Source organism: Schistocerca nitens, chromosome 2 (genome assembly GCF_023898315.1).
Source record: "Schistocerca nitens isolate TAMUIC-IGC-003100 chromosome 2, iqSchNite1.1, whole genome shotgun sequence".
Classification (NCBI taxonomy): domain Eukaryota; kingdom Metazoa; phylum Arthropoda; class Insecta; order Orthoptera; family Acrididae; genus Schistocerca; species Schistocerca nitens.
Window position 1 is genome coordinate 909,671,013 of NC_064615.1, and position 18,231 is coordinate 909,689,243.

The window sequence follows — 18,231 nt, forward strand, 5'->3', positions numbered from 1 at the left end:
TACGAGAATTAGGTGTCTTGTGCGCGCAGATGTGGTGCCAACTTCCTCCAGCGACCTACCAAGGACTTACTGTTTCCATGCCACCATGCGTGGAAGCTGTTTCCGTGCCAAAGGTGGACATATTGGACATACCGGCTATTGGATAGGCGGTCGTAATGTTCTGGCTGCTCAGTGTACATAACAATAATACAATACTGGCCATTAAAATTGCTACACCAAGTAGAAATGCAGATGATAAACGGGTATTCATTGGACAAATATATTATACTAGAACTGACATATGATTACATTTTCACGCAATTTGGGTGCATAGATCCTGAGAAATCAGTACCCAGAACAACCACCTCTAGCCGTAATAACGGCCTTGATACGCCTGGGCACTGAGTCAAACAGAGCTTGGATGGCGTGTACAGGTACAGCTGCCCATGCAGCTTCAACACGATACCACAGTTCATCAGGAGTAGTGACTGGCGTATTGTGACGAGCCATATGCTCGGCCACCATTGACCACACGTTTTCAATTGGTGAGAGATCTGGAGAATGTGTTGACAAGGGCAGCAGTCGAACATTTTCTGTATCCAGAAAGGCCCGTACAGGACGTGCAACATGCGGTCGTGCATTATCCTGCTGAAACGTAGGGATCGAATGAAGGGTGGAGCCACAGGTCGTAATACATCTGAAATGTAAAGTCCACTGTTCAAAGTGCCGTCAATGCCAACAAGAGGTGACCGAGAGGTATAACCAATGGCATCCCATACCATCACGCCGGGTAATACGCCAGTATGGTGATGGCGAATACATACTACCAATGTGCGTTCACCGCAATGTCGCCAAACACGGATGCGAGCATCATGATGCCGTAAACAGAACCTTGATTAATCCAAAAAATGACGTTTTGCCATTCGTGCACCCAGGTTCGTCGTTGAGTACACCATCGCAGGCGCTCCTGTCTGTTGGGATCCAGCACGGCGTTCCGTATTACCCTCCTGAAGCCACCAATTCCATATTCTGTTAACAGTCATTGTATCTCGACCAACACGAGCAGCAATGTCGGGATACGATAAACCGCAATCGCGACAGGCTACAATCCGACCTATATCAAAGTCGGAAACGTGATGGTACGCATTTCTCCTCCTTACACGAGGCATCACAACAACGTTTCACCAGGCAACGCCGGTCAACTGCTGTTTGTGTATGAGAAATCGGTTGGAAACTTCCCTTATGTCAGCACGTTGTATGTGTCGCCACCGGCGCCAACCTTGTGTGAGTGCTCTGAAAATCTAATCATTTGCATATCACAGCATTGTCTTCCTGTCGGTTAAATTTCACGTCTGTAACACGTCATCTTGGTGGCGCAGCAATTTTAATGGCCAGTAGTGTAATTCCGTGTGGCTGATTGGTGCAAGTTTTTATACTGGACGGACCTCTGGGGACTTGTGTGTTCCTAATCGATCTCAGTTTTGCAACTGGACACCCAGGGACATCCAGCTTAGCGTGAGATCCAACCACATGTTTCTAACGACTCCTGACATTGTTCAGAGGTACAGCTTAGGTCAAAACAGAGACTGAAACGTTCGTTGTCCGACTAAGAATCGATCCAGTTTCCAGCACGCGCTTTGCTGCTAAGACCAACACAACCGACATATATGTAGACAGGTTTCAATGAGTGAGTTTGTGATATATGCTTAACATATATGGCCAAATTATTTACATTGCAAACGCTTGTGGACCTTAGTGTTTGACATAAATTTCAACTTACCGCTAGCCGCACCTGAGAAAAAGTGGTATTTAGAGAGGGCCAAATCTTTTGATTGAACTGACTTTGAAAATTTAATTCTTTAACCCCGGCAAGTGACCATAGACCTTAGTACTTGACACAAATTCCAACTTGATACCTACATCGGAGGTCGTGTTAAAGTTCCATTCTTACCGATTTAGGTATGGAACGCTAAAAACATTTTACTTGGTCGATTTTTTTTACTTTTTATTTTCCTCAGAATGACATTACTTCCTCTTTTTAATACACATGTTGAAATTAAAAAAAAATAAATGACTCCATCATGAAAAAGCTAGGAAAGAGAAAAGAGTTATAAACATTTCTAACACGTAAACATATTATTTGCAGATGCACATGCATATAACTTTGGCTCTATCTTTTTGTTACACCCACTATGGCTGTTCTGATAAGATGTAAAGTTTTCGTTACCACATGTCTGTCCGGAAATAGTGTTGGAATGATGACCAGCACGGATGTATTGTGGTGTTCCAGGACACACTGGCACGATACCTGGGTCGCCGGCGGAACCGGGAAGGTAGGTGGCGTTGCTACTCCGTGCTGTCCGGCAGGTCCAGCAACACCAGCAGCGACCTCAGCCGACGGCCCCTCGTCGTGTCCTTCCGGAAGCCCTGCCAGAAGCAGGTGCCGGACCCCACCTGCCGTCGCCCCATCACCGTCGACGGCGACCCTGCGGTCGAGTTCCTCCAGCGCGGACGCGACTTCTCCTCGGGTTACCGGGACGTGTTGCCTCCGATGGGGAGCTACCACTACGGCCCCCACCACGTACGCCATCAGCACCAGCCCCCACACAGCTCGCTCGGTTCTCTGAGGACGGCCAGCTACTATTCTGGACTAGCCTCAGTGGGCCACGGGGTAGCTTCTGGCCGGGATGACGAGACCTTCGTCACCGTATGTGACAGCGACGCATCCGACAGATACTCTTCGTCGCAGGTGCAGTGCGCGGCGCAGGTTGAACCCCCCTACCTGTCTGCCAGAGAGTCTGTCGCCAGGCTCGAAGATATCGAAATATTCCGCGAGGAGAGGTGCGCCATACAGAGGTGCAGGCGGACCGACAGGCTCAGCAAGCAGACGTCGGACTCGTCGGACAGTTCCAAGGGCGGGAGCGCGCCAGGCGCGCAGGGGGTCGTCCCCAGGAAACCCCGCAGCGAGCCGCAGAGCGAGGGGACCAGCAGCGCGAACGAGCTCGAGTACGGACTGCGCAGGTCGGCCACGGCCCCCAACTTCTGCGGATCGAGGCGGGGGGCCGACGAGGAGGCGTTCCCCCCGCGCGACAGGAGGGCGCTGCTGGAGGTGGCCAAGCGCAACCTCAGGGAGGCGGTGGCGGCCAACGAGTTCAGGCTGCTCTGCCAGCGCTGCAGGAACGAAATGCGCGCCGACGACTTTTACGAGGTCCCTTACCGCGTGCTGGCCGCCGACGAGAGCGCTACCGCGGCGGCCGAAACGCAGACTGTTTCGCCGGTCGCTTCCGGCGACGTCACCAGCGATCCCACTTCCGATGCGGAACCGTTCGTGTCTCTGCCCAGTGGCGATGATAACCCCGTAGACGACTGTGTGGAGGTTGAAGGTTTCCCTCTCGTCGGGGAGGCTCCTGATGATGGCCACAGTGTCAGGGCGGAAACGCCTTCTTGCAGTGGGCAGCTAACAGCGACTTCCAGCGTAGATACTGAAGGAAGCATTCCGCTGCTTGAATGTGGCCACGCCCTTGGGATCACAGACTTGGAAGTTACTACACCATCAGTGTTCGTGTAGCCTGACAAAACGTCGCGTACGCGTTTCGAGAATAATATGGGGGCTTATGTGACATTATTTTCTCGTCACGAAGGGCGATAATGATAGAAAAACACAGAGAATTCATATGTTTTGCTTCAGATCCCTTTGGGACGAGTGAAAAGGATTCGAAAAAGATTCTAATCCTAGGTCCTGATAAAAGTATGCTGCCATTACCTCTTCCATTGAGTCTGCTCTGGTACCTACAACCTACACAGTATCTAATGGTACACACTTTAAATATGCTGAAACTTTTTATTTTTCAATATTAAAGAGACGAATCCATTGAGATAGATGTTTCTGCTGACAGCTAAAGGTTATTACGAAATTTCCTTAAGCGACAAACTTTCCATGAGTTTGCTTTGCATTTCTTATACTTCGCAAATCCAGTATTATTACCATCAGTGAGAATCCTTAGCAGCACTTCCTCTTTCTGAGTATTTCATTTCCCACGCTAACTAATATAATTTATTTTTCAGTTACTGTACGTGATGCGACGTATCATGCAAATAAGTTCAGTGTGTCTGCATTTTTCGAAATTGTACGAGATTTTCAGTAGTCATTGCAGCCAAAGTTTCTCCAAACAGTAGACTGAATCTTGTCCTCTTAAAGTTTTACCGTAATTCATTATCCCCATAATCGCTTTCCTCATTTCCATTGCAATGGAATGGAAATGAGCGTTTGGCGTCATTGGCCGGTAGGCCGCTTGTGGGGCAGGTCCGGCCGCCTTGGTGCGGGTCTCATTACATTCGACGCCACATTGGGCGACCTGCGCTCCGCATGGGTATGAAAAGATGATGACGACAAAACAAAACCCAGTCCCTGAGCGGAGAAAATCTGCGATCCAGCCGGGAACCGAAGCCGGGCCCATAGGACGGCACTCTGTTACACTGACCACTCAGCTATCAGGGTGGACTCTATTGCAATAAATAGGTACTAAATAAGTTGACAGCCAGTGAACATGTTGATTGAAATACTAATTTAGTCCAACGATAGAACAACATCTAGAGAACAAATGTGCAACAATGGGGATTTTTGCACCATTACAGATGATTCATTGTTTGATGTAGATATCATTCAGGAGAAGTAAACTGAAATTATTCAGATTTGGTTCATTACTTTTTTACCATACCTTCAAACATACAAGGCTATTTACTCTTGTGGTTTCATAAAACTTTCCATCTTGTATATAGTTCTTTCTTTCTTTTGCATTATAATCGTACTATATCTTAGGCAGTACGTCAATCTTCAAATATATGTTTTTTCCCAATTAGGTCGAAGATTAGCTACTACTCTTTCGTTTAGAGATACTTCCAAATATTTTGTTTGTACCATATTTTTACTCATGGTCTCCTATAAATCAGCTCCATGTTGCAGAAAACGTATTGCGGCTCTTTATATGAGTGATATGTTTGATTTTCTTACGATCTAAGTTTCCTTTCCATACGCGAAATTTGGTATCAAAAATGTTTTTCTTTTTATTTTTCATTTTCTTCAGACGTTACGTCGCCTGACCTGTTCGCTTCATCAGTCCACCTCTTTCCATGGCGTCCCACACTGCGTTTTTACAAAGTAATATAACGTAGAGCGAATCCTGCTGCCCAATTTTCTTAAATATTTAATACATGTGTGAGCCATGTATTTCGATATCCATCATCTTTGACCCTTTTTTGGGGTCTCACTTCTGTTACTGGTCGTCGACCTCCTATGTGCTCTCCTTCGCTAAGAGTAGCACTTGCACCATACGTCCTCAACTATTTGTTGAATGTATTCTAATCTGGGGTGTCACCGCCAGACACCACACTTGCTAGGTGGTAGCTTAAATCTGCCGCGGTCCATTAGTACATGTCGGACCCGCGTGTTAATGGCTACGACCTAGCAAGGCGCCATTAACCATTGGTAACGTTGCATGTACCTCAAGATAGAGTCTCACTTGTATCCTCAAGAATGCTGTATACCAAAGGACGATATAAAAGTTAAGTGTTCTAGTAGCTACGTTCTTTTCTTTATCACATTCATTACGAATCCTGTTCCAGACTTCGCGCCAGTCGGCGTGAGTTGACGCGTGCCCTTTCGGCTACTTCACTGTGGACTGGCTGCCTTAACAGACCACTACATAATCTCTATCTTTCTGTACAGTTTTTACCCTCTACATCATACCATGGACGTTATTTCCTTATGTCCTATCACCTTCTCCTTTATTTTTGTCGTTGTTTCTCGTGTGATCCTCTCCCTGCCTATTCTGAAGAGGACATCCTCGCCTCTTATCTTATCGGTCCAACTGATCTCCATCATTCTGACAAAGCACATCTCAAACGCTTCAATACTGTTTTTAGTTTTGCCTCTGCCCATGATTCACTTCCATACAATGGTGTGCTCCAAACGCACATTCCCAGAAATTTATTTCTCAAATTAAGTACTATTTTTGACAATAGTAGACTTAACTTGGCCAGAAATACCATCTTTGCTGGTCTGCCATTTATATCCTCGTTGCTTCCCTGCTCGTCAGTTTTCATGTTACGTTTATCACAAATCTCATTTCTGATACTCCTCGTTACTTTCTCTTTTCTTCGACTTATGCTCAGTCCAAATTCTACGTCAGTAGACTATTCATTAAATTCAGTACGTCCTGTTTTTCTTCCCCGCTTTTATTGAGGATAGCAGAGTCATCACCGAATCTCATCGTTGATATACTTGCACCATGGATTGTAATCGCACTTCTGAAACTATTTTACTTCGGTCGTTACCTCTTCGATGCACAGATTGAACAGTAGAGGAGAAAGACTGCATCTGTGTCTCACCCTGTTTAATCCTAGCATTTCGTTCGTCACCTTCCAGTCTTAGGTTCTTCGACGTATTATATATTACTTGTCTTTACCTATTGTATGCACCTTTTTTCTAAACATTAACATTTTGTACAATTTTACACTATCGAACGCTTTTTCTAGGATGAAAACTACTATGAACGTGTCTTGACTTCTTAAAGCCTTGCTTCCCATATCAAGGGCAATACCAGAACTATCTCTCATCATTTCTTAGTACGCCTGTATTCCAAGTTTTCCGTTTTCATTCTTGCTGACCATCCTCTTAAACTTACACCTACTCTTAATCGTAGCTAATTTTCTGTTGCTTGAATCTATACTTGCTCCTGGACACGCCTTAAAATCAAATAATTGATTTCTGATTGCCTGTCTCGCCATGATGTCTTCCAGCTGGAAGATTCCCTACTCTCCAGGCTTTTTCTAAGTATACCCCCTCCCCCTCCCCTCGTGATTTTTGAACAGTGTATGTGCTATAGCCAGTTGTACTGCAGAAGTCTATTAGTTTCTTTTCTCTCATTCCTACTACGGTGTCCGTAGTATTCCTTAACACCGTTTTCATTTCCTTCACCAACCACAGCGTTTCAATCTCCCATGATTATTAATATATTGCATCCCCTTACATACTGCCTCGACAGCTGTGTGGTCAGTAAGATTATTGTCATGGAAGAATCCTGATTAGATTCCCGGTACAGGCAAGAATTTTTCCTTGGTGGAAGGATAGCTCTCAGCCTCTGATGCCAACTGAGGACATACTTGAATGAGAAGTAATGACTCCACTGTCTGTAAAGTCAGTAAAGCGGCCGGAAGAACTGTGTGCTGACCACATGCTCTTTTCTTCATACCGCATCTGTATGACACCGCCAGGGATGACATGGCGGACGGTCGACATCCCTTGGGCTTTCATGGCCTGGATGAGGAGTTCGGTCTCTCTCTCTCTCTCTCTGTCTCTGTCTCTGTCTGTCTCTGTCTCTTTTTAACATAATGAGTTACCCGCTCAATATCCTCGTATACTCTTTCTATAATTTCATCCTCTGCTTGTAACGGCAGTATATATATGTGAAATATAATTGGTTTTGGTTTGCTGTAGATTCTGATGAGGTTAATCCTAGCACTTTCTACGTTACCTTCCTATTCATGACAAATTCTATTCCCGTTATATCATTTTCTGCTGCTGGTGATATCATTCTGTATTCGTCTGGCCAGTAATCCTTCGTTCCACTTTACTTTACTGTCCCCCAACTAGGATCGAGCCTTTGCATTTTCCTTTTCAGGTTTTCTAGCTTCCCTACCACATTCACTCTGGTAACATTCCACGCTGCGAATCATAGAATGTTGCCCTTTTGTAGTTTATTCAACTATTGTCTTATAGTTACCTCCCACTTGGTAATATCTTGCCGGAGATCCACGTGGGACTAATCCGAAATCTTTATCCGGTCGAGAGACCTTAATGACATTTTCTCAATAACAGGGCACATGTCAAGTGGTTTTATTGATTTCTGCATAATCGTTGCTGATTTTTCTGCCTTTTAGGGGACAGTTTCCCAACCCAAAAGCAAGAGAGTGCACCGAACCCTTCTGCCCGCTCTTACGCCCTCTTTCACCGGGCTTTTGGCGGAACGAGGGTGGCTCCATATGACGGAAGAGTTCGGCCGTTATTGCTGACGATTTCAATTACAAAAATTAAGCAACAGCTAGGGTCGGACCCGAGACCCTGACTGTTTTTATAACTAGTCAAAGACTCTAGACCCATATAGAATATATATTTAGTTCTTTTCTCCTATCTTCGTTTCTCATGTATGCTTGGGAGCAGACCTTAACCGCTCGTAAGTCATTGCTGTAGCTAGAATCTGAGACTGATCTCTGCTTTGTAAGCATATATGTGAACTGGGCCATCCATTGTTTTGTAGAACTTTTTTTGTGTTTCTATTATTGCCTATGTTTCCAGCGCCCTCCTTATTGTTCTATACAATTTGGAGAAAATTGCAACACTATGTTCATTATTTCACCCATGCTTATACGACAACATAAGAATCGAGTATGTGATTTGAGTGACCTGCTATTTTCTCAGATTATCGATATCAGTTTTTTGTATCGAAAGCAATGTTTCCCTCCACATTTTTCGTGTCGTTATTTTGCAACTACAGCTTTCAGAAATTTTATTTATCGACGAACGCTTCTTCTGAGGCTGCTAAAACTTCTTAGTCATCAACGAATGAAAGTGTAATCATTTTCTTCTGTTGATTTTGCTGAATCCAGTAGGTTCTTCTACATGTCATGCTCGAAAGATACTGTCAAAATGTAAAGTGATCAAAACAGGGGACAGGCTATAGCCTCGTCCAACAATTAGGTATACTATTATCGGTTTATAGAACTCGTCGTCGTTGCTGTCTATTAGAGCGACGGTGCATCTGTACATATTAATTATAGTTTCTTTGATATGGACTGGAATTTTACTGTCAGAAAAATATTCCCTGCAGCTTTTTATTATAAGTCTGTCGACAGGTTTTGTGTAATCAGTGAATACAAAGTGTGTTTCTAAATTAAGTTATCGATGCTTCTCGATCATTTGTGTGTGCTGAATACAGTGTCGCTACATGACGGATCTTTGTGGAAAGCAGTTCGTTCTTCGTTCAAGAGGACCTCCGTAATTTTTCTTGATGCGTTGTAATGCTTTGTCATACAGCTTATATCCTGTGTTCAGTGAACTTACTCCGTCCATAATTGTTTGAGTCCATTCTGTTCCCTGTCTTGCGCGCCGATGCAATTTCAGCAAGTATCTGTTCTTTGAGGACGCTCCTCTGCCGCACATGTTTGTTACAGACTGCTGTCAAGAAAATTAGAACACACTGAAAAATATTATCTATTTTGATCTGATGGCAGAATATGCCACCTGAGGGATAGTAGAGGCACTGGTTTAAATGTCATCCGCCAGCAGACCAGCAGATAGCGTAGTGGCATAGGTATCAGTGCGCCATCTGTGTCTACCCTTTGGAAACGAACGCACGTGGCCATAAGGGTCAGTAGAGTGTAGGTGTGTAGAGGAAGCAGGCACTGTGCCACAGAGAAGAACTCTTACTTCCTACAGCCAACTTCGTTAAGTTTTAGATGGGTCAAATTGTGGCCTTTCAACTAGCGGGATGGTCGTTTCGAAGAACTGCCGCACAACTTGGACGGGATACGTCAGTTGTGGTCTGATGCTGGCCACAGTAGACACCTGAGTATTTTCATACTCGGTAATGAAGTTTTTGGCGTCCACATAGCACAGACGCCCTCAAAGACTGTCATATGGTAAGAGCAGCAGTGGTAGATCCTGCTGCTTCACAATGTATATAAAACCAAGTGAGTAATAAGGCTAGAAGAGATCGAGCGCGCTCTCCAGTGTTGCCAGATCTCCTCAGATTCTAATTCTATACGGATATCTTAAGTGTGACATTGACAACTACAAACATGAACTGTTGCGAACTAGTTGTTAACTAGTGCGACGACAGCTCTAGCCCATCTTCTACCCACACTACAGCATCGACTTGCAGTGCTCGATTGGTGCCACAGAAGGTGAAATGGCATGCCACCGTCTTCAGCGATGAAAGCAGCTTCTGCTTGCATCCAAATGAAAGTCACTCATGCGTCCAATATAGAACTAGTAATCAGTCCCAAACGGTGATTTCGTCTGAGACATACTGGTCCCACACCTGCCATGGTCTTATGCTCTGCGTATTGATATGCTGCAACTCCCGTTCGCTACTGTTGTTTGTGGAGGGAATGATGGCCAGTGCAACATAGGCGCAGCATGCTGCTAGACTAGTTCTTCTGCCGTTCTAGCAATAGGAAGTTGGTGTGGCGTTCGATCAGAATAACGCTCATCCCCCCTGACCATGAAAATTTAAATGATCTGTAGGACGTGGAGCAGCTCATCTCGCCAGCACAATTGCACAATGTAATCCAATCGAACATGTGTGCAACAAGTGACCTGTGCAACTTGACCACACACTCACATCTTTCAGGGCTAAGCGAGCAGCGCGAGCAGATGTGTGAAAACATATCCCAAGCCAGTATTTGCCATGTGTATGATTGGTAGCATGCCTGCATTGCCACTTGTGGAGACTACACTGTGTACTATTATAGGTGTTTCAACATGGCTCTGCATCTGGTATCTCGGAACGGCTTGCGCTGCTGATCTGTAAATGTAATCCTTTCATGTAGTTCATATTTATTGTTTTATAATAAATTCTGAGTTTGTTGGCAAACTCTTAAAGGGTGTCCTATTTTTTCTTTCTTTTATTTTTGGCAGAGTATATAACTTTTGCCATTTCAGCAGTGTGTCACCACTTTTCCACAAAGTTCAGCATTGACGTTGTCTGGGCCAGTGGTCTTTCTTTCTTTTTCTACACTTTTTCGTGAATCTTATACTTCTTTCAGGGTGATATCGGACACGGATTATACGTTGTATCAGATGTGTTTTATAGATTCATTATTCCTATTGCATTCCCATTTGTAGCGGCCTCCACTTTGTGTGTAAACAGGTTTCTGTGTATCGAGTTTTGAAAACATTATTAACCGTTAGATGAACTGTGCGAATATCGGGAATGTGGGGAACCACTGAGAGATTCGAGGACAGGTTTTGGTTAGCAGTTCTTTGATTAGGACTCTGTGCAAGAACGTCGGCGCTAATAGACACGAATCATCCACAAACATACGAGTATATCTTTTGTTTATCATGGGCGGCCACCATTAAAAAGTAGAATAAACAATTCCGAAACACTCTTTTCTCGAAAATCATTATTTTTTAAGATTTTCAAGAATTATTTCATCGATTTACGACTTTTAAGGGTATTATAGGAAACTGTCCCTTCCGCTGGCATCTTCTACAGTAACAAAGCGTGTTACCCAACAATGAGTTCATCAGTCATATTCACCTGCTGAGACGTCTTCTAATATACAATGGCTGAACTTGAATGCTGCCCACGAATTCAATGATTATTTGCTTTATATGCGGTAAATTATGCCACCAGCATTTACGTTTCAGCAGAGATAACGTAGATGACATTGCTGTCAAATGTAGTTACGTACTTTGAGAGTATTTATTGCTATATTCATTACTATTCATGTAAATTTTTCACCTCTACAAGGTTGCCCGAAAAGTAATCGCTGAGCCATGTCACCTTTAACAATACATTCACCAAAATGTAGCCGTCTTTGGGCGTGGTCATTTACTTTTCGATACCGTAAACTGTTTCTTTTCTTCAGATAAGTTAGTATAATTTCTTTTCGTATTTCGACCAAAAATTTTAATTCTGTTTGACAATGATGTATAGTTGAGTGCGACAGAGTGATTATGTTTGACAGATATCTAAAGTACACGTAAAATGTTATGGGGATACCTACTGTGTTTCCGGCAACCTTTGTAGGTTATAATAATGCTGGCTTTAATCTTTGAACATTTCCAAGCATGGTCTTCAAATTATGAACTCCGTTGCAACCAAACTCTGACTGTGGAGATATGCAGAATATTGCGACAGCGTTTTTCGTGCAGTAAATAACGTTCTAACTCAGCCACAATGTCTTTCCTTAATAATGCTACTGGTTTGGAAGATTAATCCTCCATCGTCAGGCATTTTAATGTTAAATTGTCCATACATACAAAATTAATACTCCAAAACTCTTAGCACAGTTAATAAAGGATATTGTGACATGTCGAAATATGAATATGCATCTGGTGCTTCATACATTAATTTTCTTCATATTCCTGAAATTCTTTTGAGTGGCTGAAAAAAGAAAAACGATCGAAATATTTTGCAGATTAGTGCAGTCGTAGTGCAGGATGCACGGAGCGTCATTTAGAATGTGTTACGACGTAATGTACGGCCTACTGGGCTTTGACCACAGCTGATCTGTGGCCAGTTTTTTGTAGTGACTGTATCTAATGATTCTGAGTGTTATGTTTTGTGGAATATTTATTGGTGCATGTGACTATGTAAGTGCACCGCTAAAATTGCATGTTGATCCTGAATGTTAAAACAGACGCATTTGCAATTTTTCCCCGAAACGCAGTCAAGCGTGCTGTGTATGAACTCGAATGATGAATGTAAATTAACTTGTTGTTGGTGTTCGATGTCTGAAGTACTGTTCTGTATGTGTTTCCTGCGAGAGATCAGTGTTAGCTGCCTGGACTTGCTGGCACGCCACCCAGTGCGTAGAGTGTTCCCGAATGCTGTGTGGTCTGGGCATTGTCGTTTGCTTGTTGGAGAGGTCACCCCGTACTTTCACGGTGGACCACGGGACCCCAGGCCTGCAGCAGTCCCACGCCTACGGTAAGAGACACGTCTTTCAAGCCCAAAGTCCCTCTAACACGCATTTTTTTTGCATGACGTCATCAACTACTACAGACTGACATGTTTATAGAGGTTTCATATAACAGCATGAAATTAACTGTGTATTTGCATAGAAAGCGCGTTTGTATTTATACTTTGTTTTGTGATGCGCCTCTCTGACAAGTGAACGAAATCGCCTCGTCCACGGTTCGGCTCTGTGAATGTATAATGTTAGCTGTCTCGCAGAAGTCTGGCGTTTCTCCTAGTGTGCATGCCACTGTGCATCAGTAGCAGAGTTTTATCATTAGGAACGTAGACTGTTAGCTGTCATATCGAGTAGTCTGTGATGTAATGTGAAATAACTTTTTTCTTTGCTATAAGTCGAATATTAGATACAGCAGCGACAGTGGTGTATGGGATTTCCACAGCGACATGTGTGGTTCAGAAGCAATCATTACAGTAAGTAGAACCTCGCACTTGCACCACAAGCAATCGAATGTGCACCAATAGCAATACGTAAGTACAAATACACACTTATCTCACTAGCAGTAAATAAATCGGCTCTCGCGGTGTGACTGTGGGATAAACTGCTGGGAAACCTGAACTAATCGTACTAGATTTTTTTGCAAGGTCCGTATCGAAATACATCTCAGAATAGGACCATAAACTGAAAATGAAATACATTTATAATTTAGATGCTCATCACGCTACCGTTTTATACACTTAGCTCAATGGAATAAATTGTCAGGGGTGTAGCAGAAGATATTTGTAAACTGAATAACTGATACATTTAGTCACTGTAACTATTACAAAAATTAATGTACTAAGTATCTCAACGAAATCGCAGATTAGTATGCAAACTCAACAGCTCTGATTGTCAAAATGGCTTAAGTCACAGCCTATATCTTACGCTTTCGTCCTCGGTCTTCAACTCGTCTTTCTCTTTCCAGATCAGCTAACTAAGTGGTTGTTCCTGCTGACCAGAACTCTCCTTCTCGCTCTGCCAAGAAACACGCTTCAAACTGGCCAATCATGAGACTTTATTTCTCCCATTAAGTCATTTTCTTGTCATTGGTTATGTGTATGTGGGAGCTGATTATGCACTGGCTTTCTCAGTGTCAGTTCCTTTCTTAGGGTATGCAACTTCCCCTTTTTATATTGATTGACTGTTAATAAATGATGCTCAGGCTCCGGCTAGCTCGCAGTAGCATGTTTGTGAGGAAAGTCACAAAAAAGAATTGTCTTGCTGCATTGTATTTACGCCGAGTGCGTGTTAATTGTACCGCCTTACTCAGATGAATATTTGCTCCCCGACGTGTACGAGCTTAGCTACACGGAGATGCATACAAACTGAAATTATTGCCCTAATCATAATTACAGTCTCTATACATCCAGAATTTATCTATAAAAGTTTGCAATTCACGTGAGCTAAAAAGTCTGAATCAGTACGATAACTCTCTAGAGCGCCAAAGAATATCTATGAATGCTGCGCTCTGTTGATAATCTATGTTGTCGTACAGATAAATGTTTCATGAGCACGTAATATTAAATGAGTTGAAAGATATGTCAAACACTGTAAATTCACATTATGTTGGTTTATTCTAGTCTATGCACATCCTAGCATTGTCTTAAAGAAGTAATCTTTCTTTCAGATGGGTGGACTTAGTTACGTAAATTCAGCCAAAGAGTTTAAAAAATTAAAATTAAATGGCTCTGAGCACTATGGGACTTAACAGCTTAGGTCATCAGTCCCCTAGAACTTAGAACTACTTAAACCTAACTAACCTAAGGACATCACACACATCCATGCCCGAGGCAGGATTCGAACCTGCGACCGTAGCAGTCGCGCGGTTCCCGACTGCGCGCCTAGAACCGCTAGACCACCGCGGCCGGCGCCAAAGAGTTTACAGCAAGATCCAGATTACGCTATTTACTTTAACTCTGTTAAGGTATATTCCCCACAGTTTACACTATTCATCACTTACTATTGAACTATTCATTGTCTGTCGCTTTGGGTCTAAGTCAAGTCTTCCGTTGATAATAATCAAGACAATATATTCGGTTATTTTGCTAGCTTGAATTACTTCAAAGATATTTTCAAAGTTGCTGATTTACCCCTTTCAGTTTTTACTCATTTTCAGCAGTTCGCAAATGTTCAGAATTTAACAAACCATCTCGTATCGCCTACCAATATTACGTACGAGCGCAAAAGTTCAGTTACGAGATGACAAGGCAAGCACCAGAAGCACATTAACAATGTACAACTTTAGCTTCTGTATTTCGCAGTGTCCTCAAAGAGTACTCACAAGGAGTATTCTTTGAGGTCACTTGTTATACTCCGTGATCTACAAGTCTACTATTTTGCGATCTACTATTATTTTATCTTGAAACCAATGGATTCTATTTATTTTTTATTCTTTTTCAAAACATTAAGTTACCTTGCTACCAAGATTCCTTTCTATATCTTTTTATATTACTTTCTTTTCAGACTACTTGCTACTGGTCATGCAATGTTAATACAGAAGGACTTTGTTTTTCTTTTTACGAAATTTGGATCTTGGTCTTGGGGCTTGTATTGGGGTGTGAGGACTAGATTTATATTTTTCATTTTTGCATCCAAAGGGTAGCGGCGTTACAGGTAGTACCTCCATTTACTTCCACACTGTCCCACAGCATCTTAAATTAAATAGTAAACGAAGCTCTGTTTGCAAATCAACTGGTAACTCGCGTATATAATGTAAACAAATTAGATATGGTATAAGAGGGTCGCCACTAGGATTTGCTACCTATAAAGGAAAACGTAAGCGCTGATGTTGTTCTTGTCAAAGTCAAAGCAAGGAACGAACCTTCGTCACTGAATATATAGTCAGCTGCAAGTAGTTTAATACACATTGCGACAATGTATGAGGATACTGTCTTGCCGACAGACACAGTACACATTGGTTGATATTTAAATAAATTTATTTTCATATATTGACAGAAAACGTCGAAATATTAAACAGTTAAATTAATGGCAGCAGACTACCTACATTTAAAAGTCGTCGTACTTACACAAATGTCTTATTGCTCTTCCATAGTATTTTTACTCAACTTCGGCTGTACTCATCCGATCCTATGGAGTACCTAGAGCGCGCCCTTCCTCTATTAGAGCGCACCCTAGAGTGAGATCCAATTCAGTGGGTTTAGCAAGCTGGCGTCTGTATTGCACTCTCCGCATTTTTTTCAGCTGAGCTAATCAGAGTCCGCCAGCATCAGACAACTACATCTTCCACCCTTTTACAAAATATTCATGCTATCTGCATTTCTCAGAAGAAGAAGAAGAAGAAGAAGGAGGAGGAGGAGGAGGAGGAGGAGGAGGAGGAATGAAGATACATCTTCCTTTAGTAGGAGTCTTTTTCTTTTTTCTTGTCAAACTTCTTGTTACTTCAGATCACAAACTGCCTTACTAATTGAGAACCGTCACAAGTAAACCTACCCAATGGATACACTACTATTTTGGTGGGCTTTGGGTACGTTGTAGTGCAGAGCAAAGAAAGAGACACATACTGTACATTTTTATACATGTCCACACGGCCGTTAAGTCGGTGAAACATTCCTTGAAAAAAAAATTGAGTTTTTATTCCTAAATGAATACCGTTGAAACGGTAGCAGACATAAGAAAACTTCAAATAAAATCTCTGTAGTTTTTAATGTACTTTACAATGGTGCACCCATATTGGTCTAAAACGTCATTTTTTTAAAAAAAATCCCCTCCCACACAGTATTTTTTTGACGCGAACTATTCTGTGGTTCCTTGTTGTTGTACAGATTTAATACAACGTTATATCAACAATGTGCAAACAATTTCAAATGAAATACAGTTAAATCTGAAAACGTTACAACTTGAAAACAAAAAAACGCAATATATATATATATATATATATATATATATATATATATATATATATATATATGTGTGTGTGTGTGTGTGTGTGTGTGTGTGTGTGTGTGTGTGTGTGTGTGTGTGTAGTAGAATATACATGTAAAATATATTTATCTGGGAAGACGATCCAGCCTGATAATTGATACTGAAGCAGACACACATCAGGTATGTGTACGGCAATATAGAGAAATTTCTAGCTTATTTCTGACATTGGATCTTTTAAATAGCATTTCATTATATGTGATTAAATATGTACTAACGATTCTGTACGTTTTGCTATTACACAAATGTCGAAATGAAGAATAAAATGGTGTCGGGGACAGGATTTTGAAAAAAATAATTATTTTTCAACAAGTATGGGTGCACCGTTGCAACGTACATTAAAAATCGTATTACACTTAATTGAAGTTTTTTATGTCTGTCATCGTTTCAGTGGTATTCATTCAAAAATATTAAACATAGTGTCTTATTTTCCACTATTCTACAACATATTCAGAGCCGATCAAAATCGATGTGTATCACTTGGGTAGGTTTACTTGTAAGTATCAGGCCATACTCTCTTCCCAGAGTTCCTCCGTTTATCGGAAATTTCTCTCTCCTCTCGAGGATGTGGGTAAGAGTGGCGCCTGTTCTATAACGGCTCCTTCGACGAAAAACTAACACATCTTTGCTGCGAAGTGTCGGACAGCTTCTCTGGGCAAACAGATGCCCCTCACCACCATCACCCAGCCCCCCACCTCCTACTCGCATCAGGCGCCATGGCCAGATGTGTTCGCTCGAAGAACAGCCGGAAGCTGCAGTTTCCTTCAAAACTGTTGCCAGATCGTTTCCATTACACTTAGCTGTTGCGATTGTGACGATGAAATAAACGTATTTGCGTTAACTTCAGTTCAACTCTTGACAACCGCATTGTGCCTTTTCTCTACAATGCGCAAGAGAATTAAGGAGTCACTTTTTTGAAACTGTTCCATCTTCCCCCATTGCGACGCGGAAGTGCTAAATTCGCCTGAAAGGTGCCTACAACCTGCCTATGCCTTGATGCGAAAACGTGGCTCCCTGCTACGTGATGCTCGGGATCGGCGACGTTTCAGACACTAAGATGTCGACAAATGGGAAACGATACCAGAGCTCAGAAGTTCATGTGAGTTTTCAACTATGTTAATGATGTCACATTGGCACCAAATTTCACCAGTATTCTGCTCAATGCCACCGTGGACGTGTCGCACGATGGGAAGGTCGTCATGATCCCTCCCCCTTACCCGCTTCTTGCCCTTTCTCTCGACAACTCGGCGATGGAATTCAGAAGTGCGACGTCCAGTGTTGAAATCATTCGGTTTCCTTCTGTATGGCCTAGGAAAACGTTTAAGACGCCCTGCCGCCTAGATTCAACACGAGAGGCCTCAGATGGCGACGGCATAAAAGGGCGTACATTACACATGTTTGGTGGTCGTAAACGACAGTTTATGGTGCTGCGTTTTAGAAAACCTTTGTCACTGTTGACACCCACGAAAGATTCGACCCTTCTCTAAGGACATCATTGGTCTGCAACGCCACTGAACGTGATCTGACCCTTCGGAGTTATGCAAAATCGCAATTTTTTTTCTTTGATGTACG

At 42.6% G+C, this 18,231-nt stretch overlaps 1 protein-coding gene across 1 annotated transcript in view; it reads left to right on the forward strand.

Annotated features, from left to right (window-relative positions):
* The window catches only part of LOC126235439 (pyrokinin-1 receptor-like), a 437,397-nt gene that overhangs the window by 138,622 nt on the left and 280,544 nt on the right, over window positions 1-18,231 (forward strand). Inside the window, exon 6 of the mRNA XM_049944162.1 lies at window positions 2,270-2,312. Within this exon, the coding sequence (XP_049800119.1) occupies window positions 2,270-2,312 (43 nt within the window). The remainder of the gene's footprint in view (window positions 1-2,269; window positions 2,313-18,231) is intronic.